We start from the raw sequence: 18,806 nt of genomic DNA on the forward strand, positions 1-18,806 counted from the left end.
GCTGAGCGCTCCTTTAAATGTGCACTACGTAGTCCCCGGGAGAGTGGGCTGAGCGCTCCTTTAAAGCTGCACTACGTAGTCCCCGGGAGAGTGGGCTGAGCGCTCCTTTAAAGCTGCACTACGTAGTCCCCGGGAGAGTGGGCTGAGCGCTCCTTTAAAGCTGCACTACGTAGTCCCCGGGAGAGTGGGCTGAGCGCTCCTTTAAAGCTGCACTACGTAGTCCCCGGGAGAGTGGGCTGAGCGCTCCTTTAAAGCTGCACTACGTAGTCCCCGGGAGAGTGGGCTGAGCGCTCCTTTAAAGCTGCACTACGTAGTCCCCGGGAGAGTGGGCTGAGCGCTCCTTTAAAGCTGCACTACGTAGTCCCCGGGAGAGTGGGCTGAGCGCTCCGTTAAAGGTGCACTACGTAGTCCCCGGGAGAGTCCAGGGAACGGAGTGACAAAACTAGGTATATTTACGGAATAAATGAACTTTCCTGAATACATTTTTTTTATAGATACATTTTTAGCGTTTTTCCAGCTTTTTATGTTCAGACATGACCGACAGAGGAGAGGGTGAACAGGAGAAGAGTGGGGAAGACAAATTATCCCCCGGGAGTGGGAGGCGAACCCGGGACGGCCGCGTAGGTGTGCGAGGCACTATGCTGGGCACCACGCCATTTGTCACAGTGGAAGATTTAGTTTTGGTTTACGATGACATAAGATGAGTCATTGTAAGAATGTGTTTTTGTAAACAAAGTCTTCCCTAAACTACATAGTCCACCTTTAACTCAATCAGCGCCACGGGTCTAGCCCATCTTTGTTCCTACTGTGCCACCGCTCTAAGAGATAGGGATGCATGGCAGTGTTTGCAGGGCTATATCTATATTCTATATTATAGCTATGGATACAATACTATGGCTCATTTGACATCAACTATCCATCGTTCAATATGTGAAAAAGATTATTTTCTTTCATGCATACGTTCGCGTGGTGAATATAAGTATAGTTTCAGAGTGATCCTGGCTAATTCCAGAAAACGGCGCTATGGAGCAATACGTGAATTTTACTAAAAGCGTTACCGTTGCTCGCCTGGACAGTGCTACTATTTCCAAATCAAATGTATATAATAGGTATTATGTTTCATCATGAATGCATGAAAGGGGGGGGGGGGGGGTCGTCTTTTGATGCTTTGATCGTCACCAACGGCATACGTTTTGGAGTATGTTACACATGGTCGTTGCAATCGATGTGAAATCATGGTTGGATCAAAGCAGGATTGATGTCATATAGTCCTTACCTTCACTAGGAGGTACCCCAAAAAGAGTATTCCAATTGTCTGATCGCGATTTCCAATATTGGTGTCCATTATGTCGCCAACATAATCCACCACAACACATGCATCGGGGGCATTGGACGCGTTTCAATGTGGTAGAGTGAACCGCTACTCACCTGATCAAAAAAACTGCGCCCGGAGTGAATTAAATGGAACACCGGGTGTGAAAGAAAAGGTTTCGAAGGGTGGGCGATACTGCCACCTAGGGCTGGGCGATTCTTGCTGAAATGTGAATCATGATTTTTCTCTCTAAGAATTGAGATCATGATTCTCTCACATGATTCTTATTTTTTCAATAAAATCATTTATTGCACTCTTTCAACAGACAACATAACATATATGAAAGTGCTTGACTTAAACATAAGTGTCTTGTAACATACAAAATAACTCAAGTCAGAAAATTAATAAAAGAAATTGTCATAATTTAGAAATGAGATTGCATAAGTCTATGAATCGAGATCGCGATTTTATTTTGATTAATCGCCCAGCCCTACTGCCACCTACCAGGATGCGGCTGGTATTCCACTCTAGCGATCTAAGACTGATTCCCTATGGTAACCCTGAGGTCCGTGTGAGAGAAATTAATAAAAATATCGAATAAAAGAAATAACTATGAAAACCCGACTATACTCGGCTATGGCGCTGAACGGTTGGCGAGTTAACCTGACTATCCTCGGGTCTGGCGCTGATTGAGTTAAGGGACTCTCACGGGAAACTAACCCTGTTAGTTACAGCAAACTCGCAAGCAGCACCTGCACCATGTATCAAAATGGTCAATGGTGCATTTATATAGTGCTTTTATCCAAAGCGCTTTACAATAGTGTTCCTCACATTCACCCATTCATTCACACACCGACGGCAGAGGCGTCCATGCGAGGTGCCGACCTGCTCATCGGGAGCAATTAGGGGTTAAGTGTCTTGCTCAAGGACCCTTCCCACACACTGCCCGGGAGGAGTGGAAATAGAACCGGGAACCTTCCTACCAGACGACCACTCAAGTTTCAAGTTTCTTTAATAGTTGTCATACAGAACAGAATACTTTCATACAAAATGCTTCTTACTGTTACGCTCCAGAGACTGTGCTAGACAAGATAGTATCAAATAACATAGTATAGCATGTAAATTAGAAGTAGAAAATGAGGTCACAGTGTTCAGTATAGACATATGTACAATGTTCGATGCAGAATAGACGTAACTGAGTTACCATATAATATACAATACTATGCAGTGTACTAATGTACAATACTATATAGTGCAAAGCAGAAATGGGATGAGGTACAATTTAGGTACAATTTACAGTAAGGTGTACGAGTTGTAGTGCAATCCTTCATCAATAAATATAAAGTGTGGGGAGTGGGTGCTACAGTGTGTTTGTTTAAAGTGAGTGTGTGCTATAAAGTGTGGGGAGTGGGTGCTACAGTGTGTTTGTTTAAAGTGAGTGTGTGGATGTGTGTGCCATGTGCGTTTGATGGTTGTTGTTGTGTAGTGTTCATTGTTCGTTGAGCAGCCTGATGGCCTGGGGATAGAAGCTTCTTCTGAGTCTTTCTGTGCTCGCCTTGCGACTCCGGTATCGCTTGCCTGACCGCAGCAGTTCAAAGAGGCAGTTGTTCGGGTGACTGGAGTCTTTAATGATTATCTTAGCCTTGCCCCTGCACCGCTTGTTGTAAATGTTCTGGAGGGTGGGGAGCCCCCCTCCAATTGTGCGTTCGGCTGAACGTGTCACTCTTTGTAGTCTGCTTCGGTCTTGTGCAGTGCTATTCCCAAACCAGGAGGTGATGTTGCCAGTCAGGATGCTCTCTATTGTACATGAGTAGAAGTTCTTAAGGATCTTCTGACTGACTTGGAACTTCCTTAGGCGCCTGAGGAAGTAGAGGCGTTGTCGTGCCTTCTTCACAACACTGTCAATGTGTGTGGTCCATGTCAAGTCCTCGGATATGTAGGCTCCGAGGTACTTAAAGCTGTTGACTCTCTCAACCGGTGCCCCGTCGATGCTGAGGGGGCTGTAGTCCTTGACCCCCGACCTCCTGAAGTCCACAATCATCTCCTTTGTTTTGCTGACGTTCAGGGAGAGGCTGTTTTCCTGGCACCATCCCGCCAGGACCTTGACCTCTTCCAGGTAGGCCCTCTCGTCGTTGGCAGAGATCAGGCCCACCACCACTGTGTCGTCAGCAAATTTGATGATTGTGTTGCTACTCCGCTGAGCCACACAGTCGTGTGTGTACAGGGAGTAGAGGAGGGGACTCAGAACACAGCCCTGGGGGCCCCTATGTTGAGGGTGATGGATGAGGAGGTGCAGTTGCCTGCTCTCACCACCTGGGGTCTGCCCGTCAGGAAGTCCAAGACCCACTGGCAGAGGTCATAGTTCAAGCCCAGGTCCCTGAGCTTGGCTATGAGTATGGAGGGGACTATGGTATTGAATGCCGAGCTGTAGTCGATGAATAGCATTCTCACATAGTTCCCCTTCCTCTTGTCCAGGTGTGATGCTGCTGTGTGCAGCACATGGGCTATGGCGTCCTCCGTGGACCTGTTGGGGCGGTATGCAAATTGCAGGGGGTCCATGTTGATGGGGAGGGAGGAGCAGATGTAGCCCTTTACTAGCTTCTCAAAGCACTTCATGGCTATGGAGGTGAGAGCTACAGGGCGGTAGTCGTTGAGGCAAGCAGGCTTGGATTTTTTGGGTACAGGGATAATAGTGGACTTCTTCAGGCAGGTGGGGATGACAGCCTGTTCTAAGGACAGGTTAAATATGTCAGTGAATACCGGGGCCAGTTGGTCGGCACAGACTTTTAGGACGCGGCCGGGGATGCCGTCCGGTCCTGCTGCCTTCCTGATATTCACTTTTTTAAAGGTCCGCCTCACCTCATGCTCTGTTACCCTGAACACTGAGTCTCCATCAGCAGCAGACCCCCCCCCCCCCCCATTGCCGTGGCTTGTGGGCTGGTGTTGTTATTACCAGCATCAAACCTCGCATAGAAGGTATTGAGGTCATTTGCTAAGGAGATGTCACTGTTCAGTTTGAGGGAGGTGCCTTTGTAGTCTGTCATCGTTTTGAGCCCCTGCCACATAGCTCTGGAGTCAGCCTGTTCAAACTGGAGTTCAATTTTATCCCTGTAGCGCCGTTTGGCCTCTGTCACTGTCCTCCTTACGTTGTATCGCGCCACCTTGTGGTCATTCATGTTGCCTGCCACCAGGCCGCCGTTGTATGCTTTGGTGCGCGCTTTCAGAGCTTCACGGACGGATTTGTCTACCCACGGTTTTTGATTTGGGTAAACTCTAATTGTGGTAGTGGGGATTGTTTCTTCCACCAAAGTACGAACATAGTCCAGCACTGTCCGTGTAGACATTAATGTTATCTGTGTCGCGGAACACGCTCCTGTCTGTGCACTCAAACGCAGCCTGTAGCGTCCCCCCCGACTCCACATCCCATTTCTGCACCTCTCGCGAGACTACAGGAGTGCTCTTGATTTTTTGTTTGTACTTTGGAGAAAGCAATATGGCCGCGTGATCAGACTTACCAAAGCCACTAGCAGAATGAGCCTTGTAGCCACCCTTGAATTGCGTGTAACAGTGGTCTAAGATGTTACCGCCTCTGGTGTTACAAGTCACATGCTGATAGAAGTCAGGCAAAACCTCTACCTCTGCAAACTGCATTGCATACTGTACATGAGTATATGAATGTCCATGTTGAATGTTAATATTTACTCAGGACCTGGTTGATTCTGTGCCTTGCAGAGCTTCAGTGTTGAGTGTGGGATCTGCTACTCCTACTGGCTAGAAGCAGCCATACCTGACCAGGTGTGCAACGAGCCCCGCTGTGGCCAGCCCTTCCACCAGGCCTGTCTGTATGAGGTGAATGCACACACACAGCCCTTCCACCAGGGCCCTATTCCCCGTACCTGGTTCAACTACAGTAAGTCGATCAAGATGACCATTATCCAGATTCAATTAACCCGATGTTTGAAGCCGGGATTTTCCTGTTCCTCGAACGCTGATTCAGTCTCGTTAACTCGAACCAGACTTGATACTCAGGATCAGTGCGCGCGCCCGCCTCAGCTGAGAAGACAGCAAGTGTCGATAGCAGAAATCCTGATTTTCTAACGGCATTGATTGATTGATTGATTTAAAACTTTATTAACAGATTGCAGTACGGCTCAATAGCCTCGCCGACAAGTTAAATGCATAATCTATAGGCACATTTTAAGTCCCTCATTACCCCAATCAATCAGATTATATTTCTTTAAACGTGCCCTGCTGGCAGTAGGTTCATGGAATGGATAATCAAATGAGATCTTGCTAGCGAAAATAATTAGTTCAACAGTTTCAGAATAAGGATACAGCTCTCTTATCCATTGATGGATGTATGGTTGATGTTTCATTTGTCTGCCACCGTGGTCTGATGGTCGAGCATTTTGCCTTTCACGCGGACGACCCGCGTTCGAATCCCACTTCTTCTAGTTTTCTTTTTGAAATGTAAATACTTCAATTTGGTGCACGTTGAGAGCTATATAAAGAATGACATCCTCAATGCATCTACTTTTGCGTATAATCATTAATATTATATTCCAAAAAAATTATATTGGAAACGCGGGGTCTCGAACTCGGGTCGTCCGCTTGCCAGGAGTGAACACTGGCCGTTGCACCACTGTGCCAGACGGGATATATTCATTGTGTATCCATCAATGGACAAGAGACCCGTGTTTAGAATATTTTTCTTTTGAATGAAGTTTTATCTCTTTATTCTCAAATGCATTAATCCCAGTTACAATATCACAATAACGTGTGAGTGATGATACAATTCAACAATCCTCAGATTCCTCGTAATTCATAATCCACAAAAACCACAATCCACGCATAGACACTTCAATTTTATGCTTGAATGAAACACAATCCAGGCGCTCCGTTAAACATCCACAGCGGAGAATATGAAAGGAATCAGAGCCAAACGAGCGATAGGTTTCAATCATTAAAAATATCCCTGCGGGATTCACATTTGCAATGCTGCGCGTTGTTAAAATAACCACATAATGTGTACACACCTAGCGAGCGCCACGGTATATATAACGTGCATTATTTAGGACAAAGTGAATTTAGTATCAGCATTTTGGGTCTATTTTACATTTCAAAAGCCCCCTCTAGAAGAATGAAGCACAAGAACATAATTCAGAATGGTATAATGCAGATCTAGACTGTGAGAATCATTTCAGGAAGCGAGCTGGCATTTCTTTGCGGGGGCGTGGCCATGGTTCATCCAGCTAACTGAACTTAACCCTGCTCTCGACCAGGCTCAAACTTTTTGATCTGTTACCATGGTGATTTAGACAATCGAGCGTCGGGGAATGGAAAGGTCTGGCTTAAGTCAGGCTATGCTGGAAATTATCCGGCTAACTCAGTTAGCCAGGTATGGGGAACGGGGCCCAGGCCTGTCTGTATGAGGTGAATGTACACAAACACACACATTATATATTTTCATGTCCATTACGAAGCCTTTATTCCTCCAAGTCAGACGTTCAGCAGTGACATTGACGGTGTCATCTTCAAGTGAAAGATGTGGCCATGATCTTGGCATACAGTACAGGTATACAACGCTTAAAAACACAGCACATAACATTTTCAAAAACATTAACTCTTTATTAGGGGCGGTGTCGATTCACATAAACGTGATTGTATCTCTACCGATTCAAAACAATAATTCCAAAAATCGATTCAGTCAATGGTTCCTACTGTAAACACTGTTTTTGCTAAGCATGTTAAGCCTGTTTTTTTTTTTTTAATAAAATGTCAGTGAAATTAAACACATCCCTTGCAAAACGTCCAGCAAGGTAACACCAGTGTTGTCATGACTCCATTAACCGGTGCGGTGGGGGGTCCTCACCATGGCATCTGTTGTGAAGGGCCAGATTAAACTGAATATATATATGTATCGTTGGATATACTTTGTATATTATTTATATATATACACGGAATATCCCTTTACCTGCGTACAGACCAGAGTAATATTCGCTCTCCTATTGGACAGCGCCCCCAGGCGCCAACGCGCAAGCCCCCAACGGCAAGTTCAAAGACAACTGCAGGCATGTCAGAACATGCCCAGAGTCAGCGTAGTAATACGAGACAAGGACTGAGGTTGGGACTAGATATTCACTTAAGTATAAATACGGCGCAGGTGTAAACAGCAGTAGTTCAATGTCCAACTTCACCACGAGTCAACGTGCAGTGAAGTGAGCAACCTTGCGTCTAAATAGAGCATTGAGAACCGCGTGCGAATAGAATGTTATAGTGTCAGAGTTTAATGAAGTAACGTTGAGTTCGACTTAATCTAATGTGAAGTCAATAGTCGATCATTTATTGTATATCGTACGGCCACAGTTCTTCCGTGTGTAGCATTACCCATCGGTTCGTCGTGTCTTTAGCTAGTGCACTTATCCAGGCTGTGTGGCCTAAATACGTCGCCCACACCCGAGGAGTCCTAGGCGAGAACCGTTGGACATGTACACAGGAGAATCGGCGCCGGCGATTGCAGAACCATTCCTGGTTGGATTATATTGATTTGGGACGTGACTACCGGAGAAGAGCACCGTTGATTTCCACTATCGTTTGGGATTTAACCTCGTGAGGATTACCACTCGGGCCTGCCTCGTGGACGGGGCTGGCTAGCTGTCGTCAATGCTGTCGAGCATCTTGGATTACAACTATTGCTTTTGTCTGCTGATCAAGGGAGTACAAGCACCGACTCCTGTACCTGGAGTCTCTTTATTCCCCGTTGACTCAGACGGAGTACCCGAACATTCCTCTACCCTCCAGGCCTTACACCCCGGAGGGAACCCATTGTCTCCAGTTGGTACCGGTGTTGCCCTATATAATTGCTACTATACAACAGGTGGCGTCAGCTTAGACCCATCGTAGGATTCCTGCTATTCTTAGTGACTTATGCTCTTGACTGACTTTACGTATATTCTTCGCCATACAAGCGCGACCCTAATTCTCATTCTGTAACCTAACGTTGCCTAATAATAATAAATTACCCTCCAATAGTATTTCTGTGTCAATGCCGTGTTCTTGTGGGTGTTCACCATCTATATTTGATGTATTGTTTGGCCAGTAATTAAAGTACATAACTAGCAGTGGTTTAATCTATCACAATCTTTAATACAGTCAGGGTTTTGTAACCCCTCAGTTACAGCATCCCTAGCATGGAATCGAACGGCGACCCCAGAAATCTAAATAAAATCCATGAGATTCCCCAAATTGTGTGCACCCCTACATATCAATGGCCGATGTACAAAACCTCCCATCTGAAAAGTGTTGTTTCCGTGTTGTCTTCATGCAATATTTTAAGGATAACCAATACAATAAACTGTTTTGGACTATATTACTATTTTATGTTAACAATACAGACCTGGTATTAGTGTCTCGCTAAATGCAGATAGGAGGATTTCCCCCACTTTTTTTTTAAATGCAGATAGGAGGTTTTGTTCTTCGGCCATCGATACATGTATGTCACATTCAATAAATCCACGAAAACAGCAGAAGTAGAACAACATTCAAACAGTGATTCCCTGTAAACACGCAGCACCTGAGTGTACAGTCGGCCATTAATGTTGTTTGTTTCTTTTCTTTGCAGTGGTTGCGAGCACTGCCCTCCAGTAGACAAAGCTTCAACATCGTCTTTGGAGAGTGTCCTTACTGCAGCAAGGTACCACACACACACTACTGTCCTTACTGCAGCAAGGTACCACACAACTCACTACTGTCCTTACTGCAGCAAGGTACCACACTCACTACTGTTCTTACTACAGCAAGGTACCACACTCACTACTGTTCTTACTACAGCAAGGTACCACACACTCACTACTGTTCTTACTGCAGCAAGGTACCACACTCACTACTGTTCTTACAACAGCAAGGTACCACACTCACTACTGTTCTTACTGCAGCAAGGTACCACACTCACTACTGTCCTTACTGCAGCAAGGTACCACACACACTACTGTTCTTACTGCAGCAAGGTACCACACACACTACTGTTCTTACTGCAGCAAGGTACCACACTCACTACTGTTCTTACTGTAGCAAGGTACCACACTCACTACTGTTCTTACTGCAGTAAGGTACCACACTCACTACTGTTCTTACTACAGCAAGGTACCACACACTCACTACTGTTCTTACTGCAGTAAGGTACCACACACACTACTGTTCTTACTGCAGCAAGGTACCACACTCACTACTGTCCTTACTGCAGCAAGGTACCACACACACTACTGTCCTTACTGCAGCAAGGTACCACACTCACTACTGTTCTTACTGCAGTAAGGTACCACACTCACTACTGTTCTTACTGCAGTAAGGTACCACACTCACTACTGTTCTTACTGCAGTAAGGTACTGAATGAATGAATGAAAACTTTATTTAATAGATTGCAGAATGGGTACAATACAGTACGGCTCAATACATACAATTGTTAAGGGGATGCAGACCTGAGAAAGACGTTTGTCTTGTTTCCATCAGGGTCCCCCATTTTCAATTCATATAGACATTTATGACATACACAACATACATGACATTTATGGCATAGGGACATATAGGTATTTAGTACTGATACATTTGTGACATAAACGGTATTCCAATATACAGTACTGTTACCCCTAGATCCTGACAGAGTATATACATATGATGGGGAGGGGACTGTACATTAGGAGGGGGTGGGTGGGTGGGAGAGAAATATATAGGGATGCACGATAATTATCGGGCCGATAATTATCGGGCTGATATCAGCAATTATGACGTCATCCCGATAAACTCGATAACGTTATTGATAGCTCCGATAACATATAATACATTTTTTGGTTAAAAGAAATCCGGTGTGGGTGGATTTGGATGAAGGGCGCTTGTTTTTATTATAGCCTCCTCCCGTTTTGCCAGTACTGTGGTAAAACTGATAGCGTGTGGTTTAGGAACAGGGAGTTTTTCACAAATCCAGCACTCCCTTTCTTGGCTGTGACGTAGTCACGTTACATTCGGAGACAGACAGTCGATCTGCCAATTACGTCCCACGGCTTGCACCCACCTCTTCTTCTTACCACCAATCAGAAGCTCTCGTTCGTTTATTTACCTCCGGATTGTCAGCCATTACTCTACTCGGAGCTAACGTTATCTCCCCGCCAGCCACATTGACAAGTACCAGCGCTTATACATTACTGGCAAATGTCTTGTTGCACTTGTGGCAACGAGCGTTGTCAGCATCGACTTTAGTAAAATAGACCCAGACTTTTGAACATTTCGTTCTGTCCGCCATTATGAGAGCAGAGCTGTTTGTACTCGGTGTGTGTGTGTGTGTGTGAGTGAGTGTGTGTGTGTGTGTGGGAGGGGAAGAGAGGAGGGAGCAGGCAGCCCGCTCCCCGCGCAGGCAGAGACACAACAAGATTAGTTTGCGATGTTTAAATTCCTCAAAAAAAACCTCCATAATTTCTCGAGTACCGATAGCAGTACCGATGACGTCGGAGCTTATAAATACAAAAAAAATAAATAAAATTGATAAAGAAAAAAAAAAATATATATATATACAGTTAAAAAAAATATTATAATACAATAAATATCGGTATCTGTAACTGAGGGGTACAATTCCCTGACTGTATTGATAAGTATGGTATCATTAAACCACTACCGCTTTATGTACTTTAACTACTGGCCACACAGTACATGATATAGATATGATGAACACTTTCCCACCATGAAACCAAGTCCACACAAATGTATAAGTCGAATATTTAATATATAGCAAAGGGTATATACAACGTTCACTTAATGACATTTATGATTTGAATGCACTTGTAAGGCAAATGAGTATTCGTAGGCAAATCAACATTGAATGTCCAATCTCTGGTTACGCAGGAAGCAAGTATACAACCTGGTTCTTTAGGGAACTATAGCGATGGTACTTAATGATTATAGCTGGATACACTAAAGGGGGTCCCGCTGGTTGTAAGTCAGTAGGGGGGGGGGGGGGGGTTAGGAGAGCCGCTGGCGATATCCCATCTGGCCAACGATTTCTTGGGAGAATTCAGAGTGCTGAACACGGTGCCCACAGAACCTTGGTCCACAGATGAATACCGTTGGGCCCTCTTGTAGACGGTAGCTGCCGGTCCACAACGAAGAGACGTGAGGCGACCTCACTCGGGTTAGAGCGCCGTCTCACCTGGACTCCTCTCGGGGGTAGTTCCAACACTTACCAGTGTTGGCTGTTATCCATGGCATAATCAAAGCACCCAAAGCAAGTAGATAATCCAAGCCGTGTAGGGCTCGCCGTCGTCCGGGTAAGGTAATCCAATGTGCAGGTCCACTCGTCCTAGCCCAGAACTCCTCGGATGAAAGCACCACACGTGGTCTGCCCAGCCTGGTTAAGACTCTAGATAACGCGAGGAAACGATGGGGGTACTACTCACTGTATAACTCTAACCGAACGATGCACCATACATAATAGACTATTATTAACTTAATAGAAATACGTCCCACTCGACGGTATAGTGCCAAACTATGACAATTCAACTATTAATCCACACGATGTCTCAATGCCATTCTGAGGCCAAGTTGACCATACTGCACCACACGTGTATCGTGGGTGAGGCTTAACGTCTTGCCACTAGGTTGGAGGGTAAAGAACTAAGGGCTAAGGGAAGTTCTACTTTACTTGCGCCATATATATATGCGCTGTGAACAAATAGTACCATTCGTATTTCGGCAGACGTATTCCTACGCGGAACCGGGGCTAGTAACGACATGTTCGTCGGCACGATTGAACTTGAACCAAGGGGCTTGGCTGCTGGCGCCAGGTTCTTGTCCAATGAGAGAATGAAACTATTATGGGCTGTTAGTAGACTAAAGGGATATTCAGTGTATATGTACAAGGAATATACAAGGGATATCAAACGATATACAAATACTATTAAATATATATCCATAAATAAATATATATATTCGGTTTAATCTGATCCTTCACAACAGCCGCCCCCTAATTAGTCCCACCTAATTAGCTAAGCAGAGACAGATTAACCGCACTGTCTACCACTCAAGGTCCGCTGTAAGGGTCAGTCAACTCACAAAGTCATGGGGTCATGGTCGTCATCGATAGTGTCAGGGAGTCTGGGCAGTTCTATTAGCCTCGCCACGGGTCGTGTGTAAGTTCGCCCTTGGACGAGCACCTCAGCTGCTCGGACCTTGCCATCGGCACCGGTGATCACCTTGCTTACGCGGCCAGCCGGCCACATAGCTCTGGGTAGTGACTGGTCGATAATCATGACGACTGTTCCTTCTGTCAAATTGTCTCTCTCTTTTACCCACTTCTGGCGGGTCTGTAGAGACGGTAGGTAGTGGAGTAGAAAGCTGTTCCAAAACTTGTCAGCTAGTACTTGACTGTACCTCCACATTCTTCGGCCGTTCGCTTCTTCAGGCCTGTACATTGTCTGGGGTAGCGCGGGGTCCAGCCGCCCCATCAAGAGTGTGTTGGGGGTGACTGGGTCGACATCTGCTATATCACTGGAGACGTAGCCGAGGGGCTTGGAGTTCAATACTCCCTCGATCTCCGTGAGGACTGTCATTAAGACTTCTTCCGCTACAGTCTGGGCCCCAAGCACGGCGTACAGGGCTGTCTTTATAGAACGTACTTCTCGTTCCCAGGTTCCACCGAAGTGGGGTGCGTTCGGGGGATTAAACTGGAAGTCAATCTGGGATGGAGCGAGGTGGGTCTTAAAGGTGTCATGCAGTGCTATTCCTAGCACTATTTGGGCAACTTTACACACTTCCTGTGAGTCTATGTAACACATGTGTAATTTTTATTCCAAAAATAATCATTGTTTTATATTTCTAATCTTGTACTCAAAACCAGCATTTTTCAGCCTCATGAAAGCAGGCTATTATTGGCTTGGCTCCACCCACACTTTGAGTGACAGCCATCCACCAAATAGCTCCGCCCATCTCCCCGTCATTCCATCCAGGTGGAGGTCTTATTGATTGATTGATTGATTGATTGAAAACTTTATTAACAGATTGTAGAATGGGTACAATACAGTACAGCTCAATACACACAATTGTTAAGGGGATGCAGACCAGAGAAAGACTTTCGTCTTGTTTACATCAGGGTCCCCCCTTAGGTTTCAGGTTACATACAAATATGGTATGTCATAAATATAGAGATGTAGCAGTACTGTCTATCTATATATATATATGTTACCACTATTTGTAAAAGCCACAACCACGTTACCATATTTGTAATAATGTAAATCATTGTGTCGTTGTACATATTGTGTATACACCGTTAGAAGCTAACATAGGTTCCATCACTCTGAGAGTCCATGTTATGAACTATTACCACAGATATTTTCAGTTTTCAGGGTTGATCTAACAGTTTTGATTATGAAATCTCAGTCAAGGGTACCACAGGTCCTCTTCTCAGACCTGTGGGGCAAAGCACTGCACCATGCAAGCTACATGTCGCTGCATGTTGATCAATAGTAGCCCACTCGGTGCATCACAGTGGGCTAGTATTGTGCTAACAACATGCTGCGACGTCTAGCTTGTTAGCCGGCATGAATACCCGATTTAAAATGGTTCTCTCCTCTTTGTATACCTTTGTCCTCACAAGTATTCTGCCAGGGAACTTATGGACATGACAATAGTAGTAGTTATAAGGTGTTTGAGCTTGTAACGTTAGTTAGCTCATAGCTATCGTGGTACACGAGAGCTATGAGCTAACTAACGTTACAAGCTCAAACGATAGCTATGAGCTAACTAACGTTACAAGCTCAAACACCTTATAACTACTACTATTGTCGTGTCCATAAGTTCCCTGGCAGAATAATTGTGAGGAAAAAGGTATACGAAGAGGAGAGAACCATTTTAAATCGGGCATTCATGCCGGCTAACAAGCTAGACGTCGGGGTATGTTGTTAGCACAATAGCTACCAAGCTAAGCTACGTTAGCTTCTAACGGTGTATACACAATATGTACAACGACACAATGATCAAACACCTTATAACTACTACTATTGTCGTATCCATAAGTTCCCTGGCAGAATACTTGTGAGGACAAAGGTATACAAAGAGGAGAGAACCATTTTAAATCGAGCACTCATGCCGGCCGACAAGCCGGACACCGCGGTTGTTGTTAGCACAATAGTAGCCCACTGTGATGCACCGAGTGGGCCACCATTGATCAACATGCAGCGATGTGTAGCTTGCATGATGTGTGTGCAGTACACAGGTCTGAGAAGAGGACCTGCACATGATAGCAACCGGGAGCGTCGCGGAGCATTCCTAGATCCACTTCAACCAGCCGAGCGTCGGGAGCTCCAGCAGCTTGTCGATGTGCTAATAGCCTGGAGCCAGCTACCGTTAGCTTGCAGAGGCTATTAGCACACCGACAAGCTGTGTAGCCAGCAGGCTGAATGCTCCGCGACGCTGGTTGAAGTGGATCTAGGTAGCCAGCAGGCTGAATGCTCCGCGACGCCCCCGGTTGCTAACGCCGGCCCCGGCTGGTGCTAACTAGCTAGCGATCGCTCCCGAGTCCCGAGAGCTAACGCCGGTCTGTCTGTCGAAGAATGGAGGCGGGCATTACTAAAACCACAGAGCCAATCACATCACCGTGCGCTATAAACAGCGCCCTGTGACGTGCACCAGGTCGTCAAATCAACATGACCTGATTTACTAGAGGCAAACAGGGGATGGGCTGTAGCTGAGGAATTCGTCAATATAGTATTTAGGCCCAAAAACACATTGATACGAACTCCTATTACTATAATACAATGCTAGAGACTGAAAAATGACATTTATAACGCATAGCCCCTTTAAGTTCTGGGCCCATAGCTTGGAAGCTCTCTCTCAGCTCTCTTTCTCCGCCTTTGAAGTTTGTCCCGTGATCAGACAACAATGTAGACGGTTTTCCTTTCGGTGATGTGAATCTTCGGAAGGCCATAAGGAATGAGTCTGTGCTCATGGTTGGAAGGAGTTCGATATGTATCGCTCTGGTGGTCATGCATTTGAATACAATACCCCACCGCTTCTCGGTTCCTCTTCCTTTCTTTATATACAACGGGCCAAAACAGTCCATGCCTGTGGAGTGGAATGGCTTGTCGCCGAGTCGGAGGCGACAGGGAGGTAGGTCAGCCATCCGGGGTATGCTGGGCTGCGCTCGCCACTTTCGGCAGTCTAGACAGGTTCGCTGGAAGCGTCGCACTGCTTCTCTCCCTTGAAGTATCCAATAGCGACGTCTGATCTCCGCGAAGACTCTCTCTGCTCCTGCGTGGTGCACATCCTCGTCGTATTTCTTTATGATCAGCTCTGTGACCTTGTGTCGGCTGTTCAAGACTATCGGGTACTTAACGTCATCCGGTAGGTCGGGGGCTCTCCGCAGACGACCACCCACTCTGATGAGATTATGGGCGTCGCTCTCGGGTGCCAGGTGGAGCAATCTGCTGTCTGATGGGACGGGCTTTCCTCCCTGTAGACAGTCTAGCTCGTCGGGGAACGAGTCTCTCTGGGCTCGTTGTAGTAGAAGAAGTTCTGCTTCTTCGTAGTCAGCTGCTGAAATGTCGGCAGTGGGCTGAATCTCTGGGTGGTGCCGCAGAAATGTCTTTAGTTGCGCACTCTGTAGGGTGAGGCAGTCATCTATGTTGGGGTCTGTGGAGGCGACTGTGCTCAGTCCACAGAACATAAGTTTCTTGTTCTCAGCCTCCTCTTTACTCGCCTCCCGTGGGGTGGGCGTAGGCCACTCTCCTTCCGGGAGCTTGAGGAACTCTGGTCCGTCACTGTAGATGTTGTGACGGGTGAGGTCATCTAGGGACATTCCCCAGGTGATGACGTCAGCTGGGTTGTGTTTGGTGTCCACATACCGCCAGCTCGCTGCTTCTGTTAACTCTTGAATCTCGGTGACTCTGACTCCCACGAAGACCTTGTATCTGCATGAATCAGACTTGATCCATGTGAGTACTGTCGTGAAATCTGACCACAAGATTGTTCTGTGCACCGGAATGGTGAGTTCACGTTGGATTAACGTGGCTAGATGCGCTCCTGCTAGGGCTGCGCAGAGCTCTAGACGCGGGATAGATTGTTGCTTTCGTGGGGCTATTCTTGAGCGAGCCAGGATGAAAGCAGTGTGTATCTCTCCTCCCTTCTCTTGGGCACGCAAGTAGGCCACCGATCCATAGGCTACTTCGGAGGCGTCACTGAAGACGTGTAGATCCATCTTGCATGTCTCTGGCCTCACTGTGGGTGGGAAGTAGCTGCGGCGTATATTGACGCCTGGGAGTGAGCGGAGCTCCGTCTCCCACTCTCTCCATGTGGAGGCAAGGGGTGCGGGTATTGGGTCGTCCCAGCCCTGGTCCTTGTCCCATAGTGCTCGTACAATCATCTTTGCCCTGGTGGTGTAAGGTAGAATACATCCCAACGGGTCATATTGTCTGGCGAGTGTTCTGTACACACTCCGTCTGGTGGTCGGTATCGCCGTCGACCTTCCCTGCTCCGTGGTCAGGGGTTTGTGTCTATAGTGGAGCGAGTCTGTTTTGAAGCGCCAGACTAGTCCTAGTGTCATTTCTTGGGCTTCTCCTGGGATTGTCGCCATCCAGGTCTCGCTGCTGGCAGCCTTGTCCGCGGGGGAGAGGCTGCGCAATACGTGCGGGTCGCTGCTGGCCCACTGCCTGAGATCAAAGCCGCCTTTGATCAGGGAGGCGCGTAGCTTGAGTAGGAGAGCCTCGGCTTCTTCTTGGGTCGAAACGCTTTGTAAACAGTTGTCCACGTAGAAACTGTTCTTCACACTGTGTCGGACCTCTTCATCTGCTGCTGGGTCCTCTGCGACGTGTTTCTGCAGTGCAAATGTAGCACAGCACGGGCTGCATGTGGTTCCGAAGGGGAGGACTTCCCATTGGTAGATGGCTGGGTGCTCATCTCCGGTCCTCTCTCTCCATAGGAACCGCAGCAGGGGCTTATCCTCCTCCACTAGTCTCACCTGCAGGAACATCCCTTTGATATCCCCGCTGATAGCCACCTTGTCCTGGCGGAAGCGTAGTAGCACGCCTAGTAGAGAGGGGCCGAGTGTGGGGCCGGGCAAGAGCTCTTTATTCAGATTTTGGGATCCGATCTGGTAGCTGCAGTTAAACACAATGCGATCCTTGCCGTTGTGGTGGACCTTGTGGTGCGGCACGTACCATGATTCGGTCGTCTGATCGGCCTCTTTAATGTCAATCTTCATTACGTGTCTCGCTGTGATTAGCTTCTCAATCTCAGCGCGGTACACACTCTCTTGAGCGGGGTCTTTGGCTAGGCGCCGCTCTGTGTTCAATAGATACCGCTCCGTAGCTTCTTTCGTGGCGTGAAAGGTGGGCATTCCCTCTCGCCTCAGGAGTGGAGTTGCGTATCTCATCACTCCGCCGACTGTGACTCTTTGTCCCTTGCTCGAGGAGGTTTATGGCGTAAATGTCTTCTTTAGAACGAATGTCTTTCTTTTCGTTCTTAAAGGGCATTGTCTCTAGTGTCCATAGCCTCTCGACATGCTGCAGGAGAGTGGTGTCTTCCTCTGTCACTCTGGAGTGGAGGCAGCTAGTGGCTGCTGTTCAGTTGAGAGATTTAGCGAGGGGGCCTTGTAGTGTCCATCCTAGGCGGGTCTCGACTGCTGCAGGACAGCCTCTGGGTCCTGTATGGACCCGGTCTATCGGGACTATGAGGTCTGCATGGTCGGAGCCTATCAGCAGGGTCGGGGTGGCGCCGTCTATGAGCGGGATAGGTAGTTGACGCAGGTGCACATATTTATCCATCAGCTTGGCGATGGGGTAGGTGTACTGTGATAGTCCTATTTCTTGGCTGGTGAAAGCATTTGTAATCCTATACCGTCGCTCTGGCTGCCCGCTTGCTGCGATAGTGAAGGAGACATTCTCGCCTTTTATCGTCTTTAAATCTCTTCTTATTGTCCGAATCGTCATTTGGTTCTCGCTCCCCCGCAGTCCCAGCTGGGCCGCAGCGGACGCGAGCAGAAGGGTCTTCTCTGACCCGTCATCAAGGACGGCGTAAGTGTCCATGACTTTATCTTGGTAGCTCAATGTTACACGGACTACCTTTAAGAGCACTTGGGCGCCGCTGCTGCTGGCGGGGTCAATGTACATGACACTTGCCTTTGTGCTGCTCGATGGTGCAGGTGCAGGCTTTCTTCTGTTACTGTCGTGTAGGACATCTAGGTGGGCTCCGTCACACCGACTGCACCTCTTCTTTAGGCGGCACTCGGCTGCCATGTGACTGCGCGCACATCGGTAACAGCGCCTGTTGGACTTTATCCATTGACTCACTTCTTCTGCATTCATCGTTGTGAATAGGTCACATTGTGACAGCCAGTGTTCCTTCTCGCAGTACGGGCACACCATCTTCCACTTCTCTTTCCTCGAGGGGGTACTGTGGTTCTTACTGCTCGGTACTGATTCTGATTGGTGCATGACAGTCATCGATCTTCTTCCATCG

At 47.2% G+C, this 18,806-nt stretch overlaps 1 protein-coding gene across 2 annotated transcripts in view; it reads left to right on the plus strand.

Moving 5' to 3' along the window:
• The window catches only part of fancl (FA complementation group L), a 108,092-nt gene that overhangs the window by 66,333 nt on the left and 22,953 nt on the right, over window positions 1-18,806 (plus strand). For both annotated transcript variants that reach the window (XM_084321060.1, XM_084321061.1), the window contains 2 exons: window positions 5,045-5,161; window positions 8,934-9,005. In XM_084321060.1, coding sequence (XP_084177186.1) covers window positions 5,045-5,161; window positions 8,934-9,005 — 189 coding nt within the window. The remainder of the gene's footprint in view (window positions 1-5,044; window positions 5,162-8,933; window positions 9,006-18,806) is intronic.

The sequence above is a fragment of the Notolepis coatsorum genome (genome assembly GCF_963971535.1).
Source record: "Notolepis coatsorum genome assembly, chromosome: 9".
NCBI lineage: Eukaryota > Metazoa > Chordata > Actinopteri > Aulopiformes > Paralepididae > Notolepis > Notolepis coatsorum.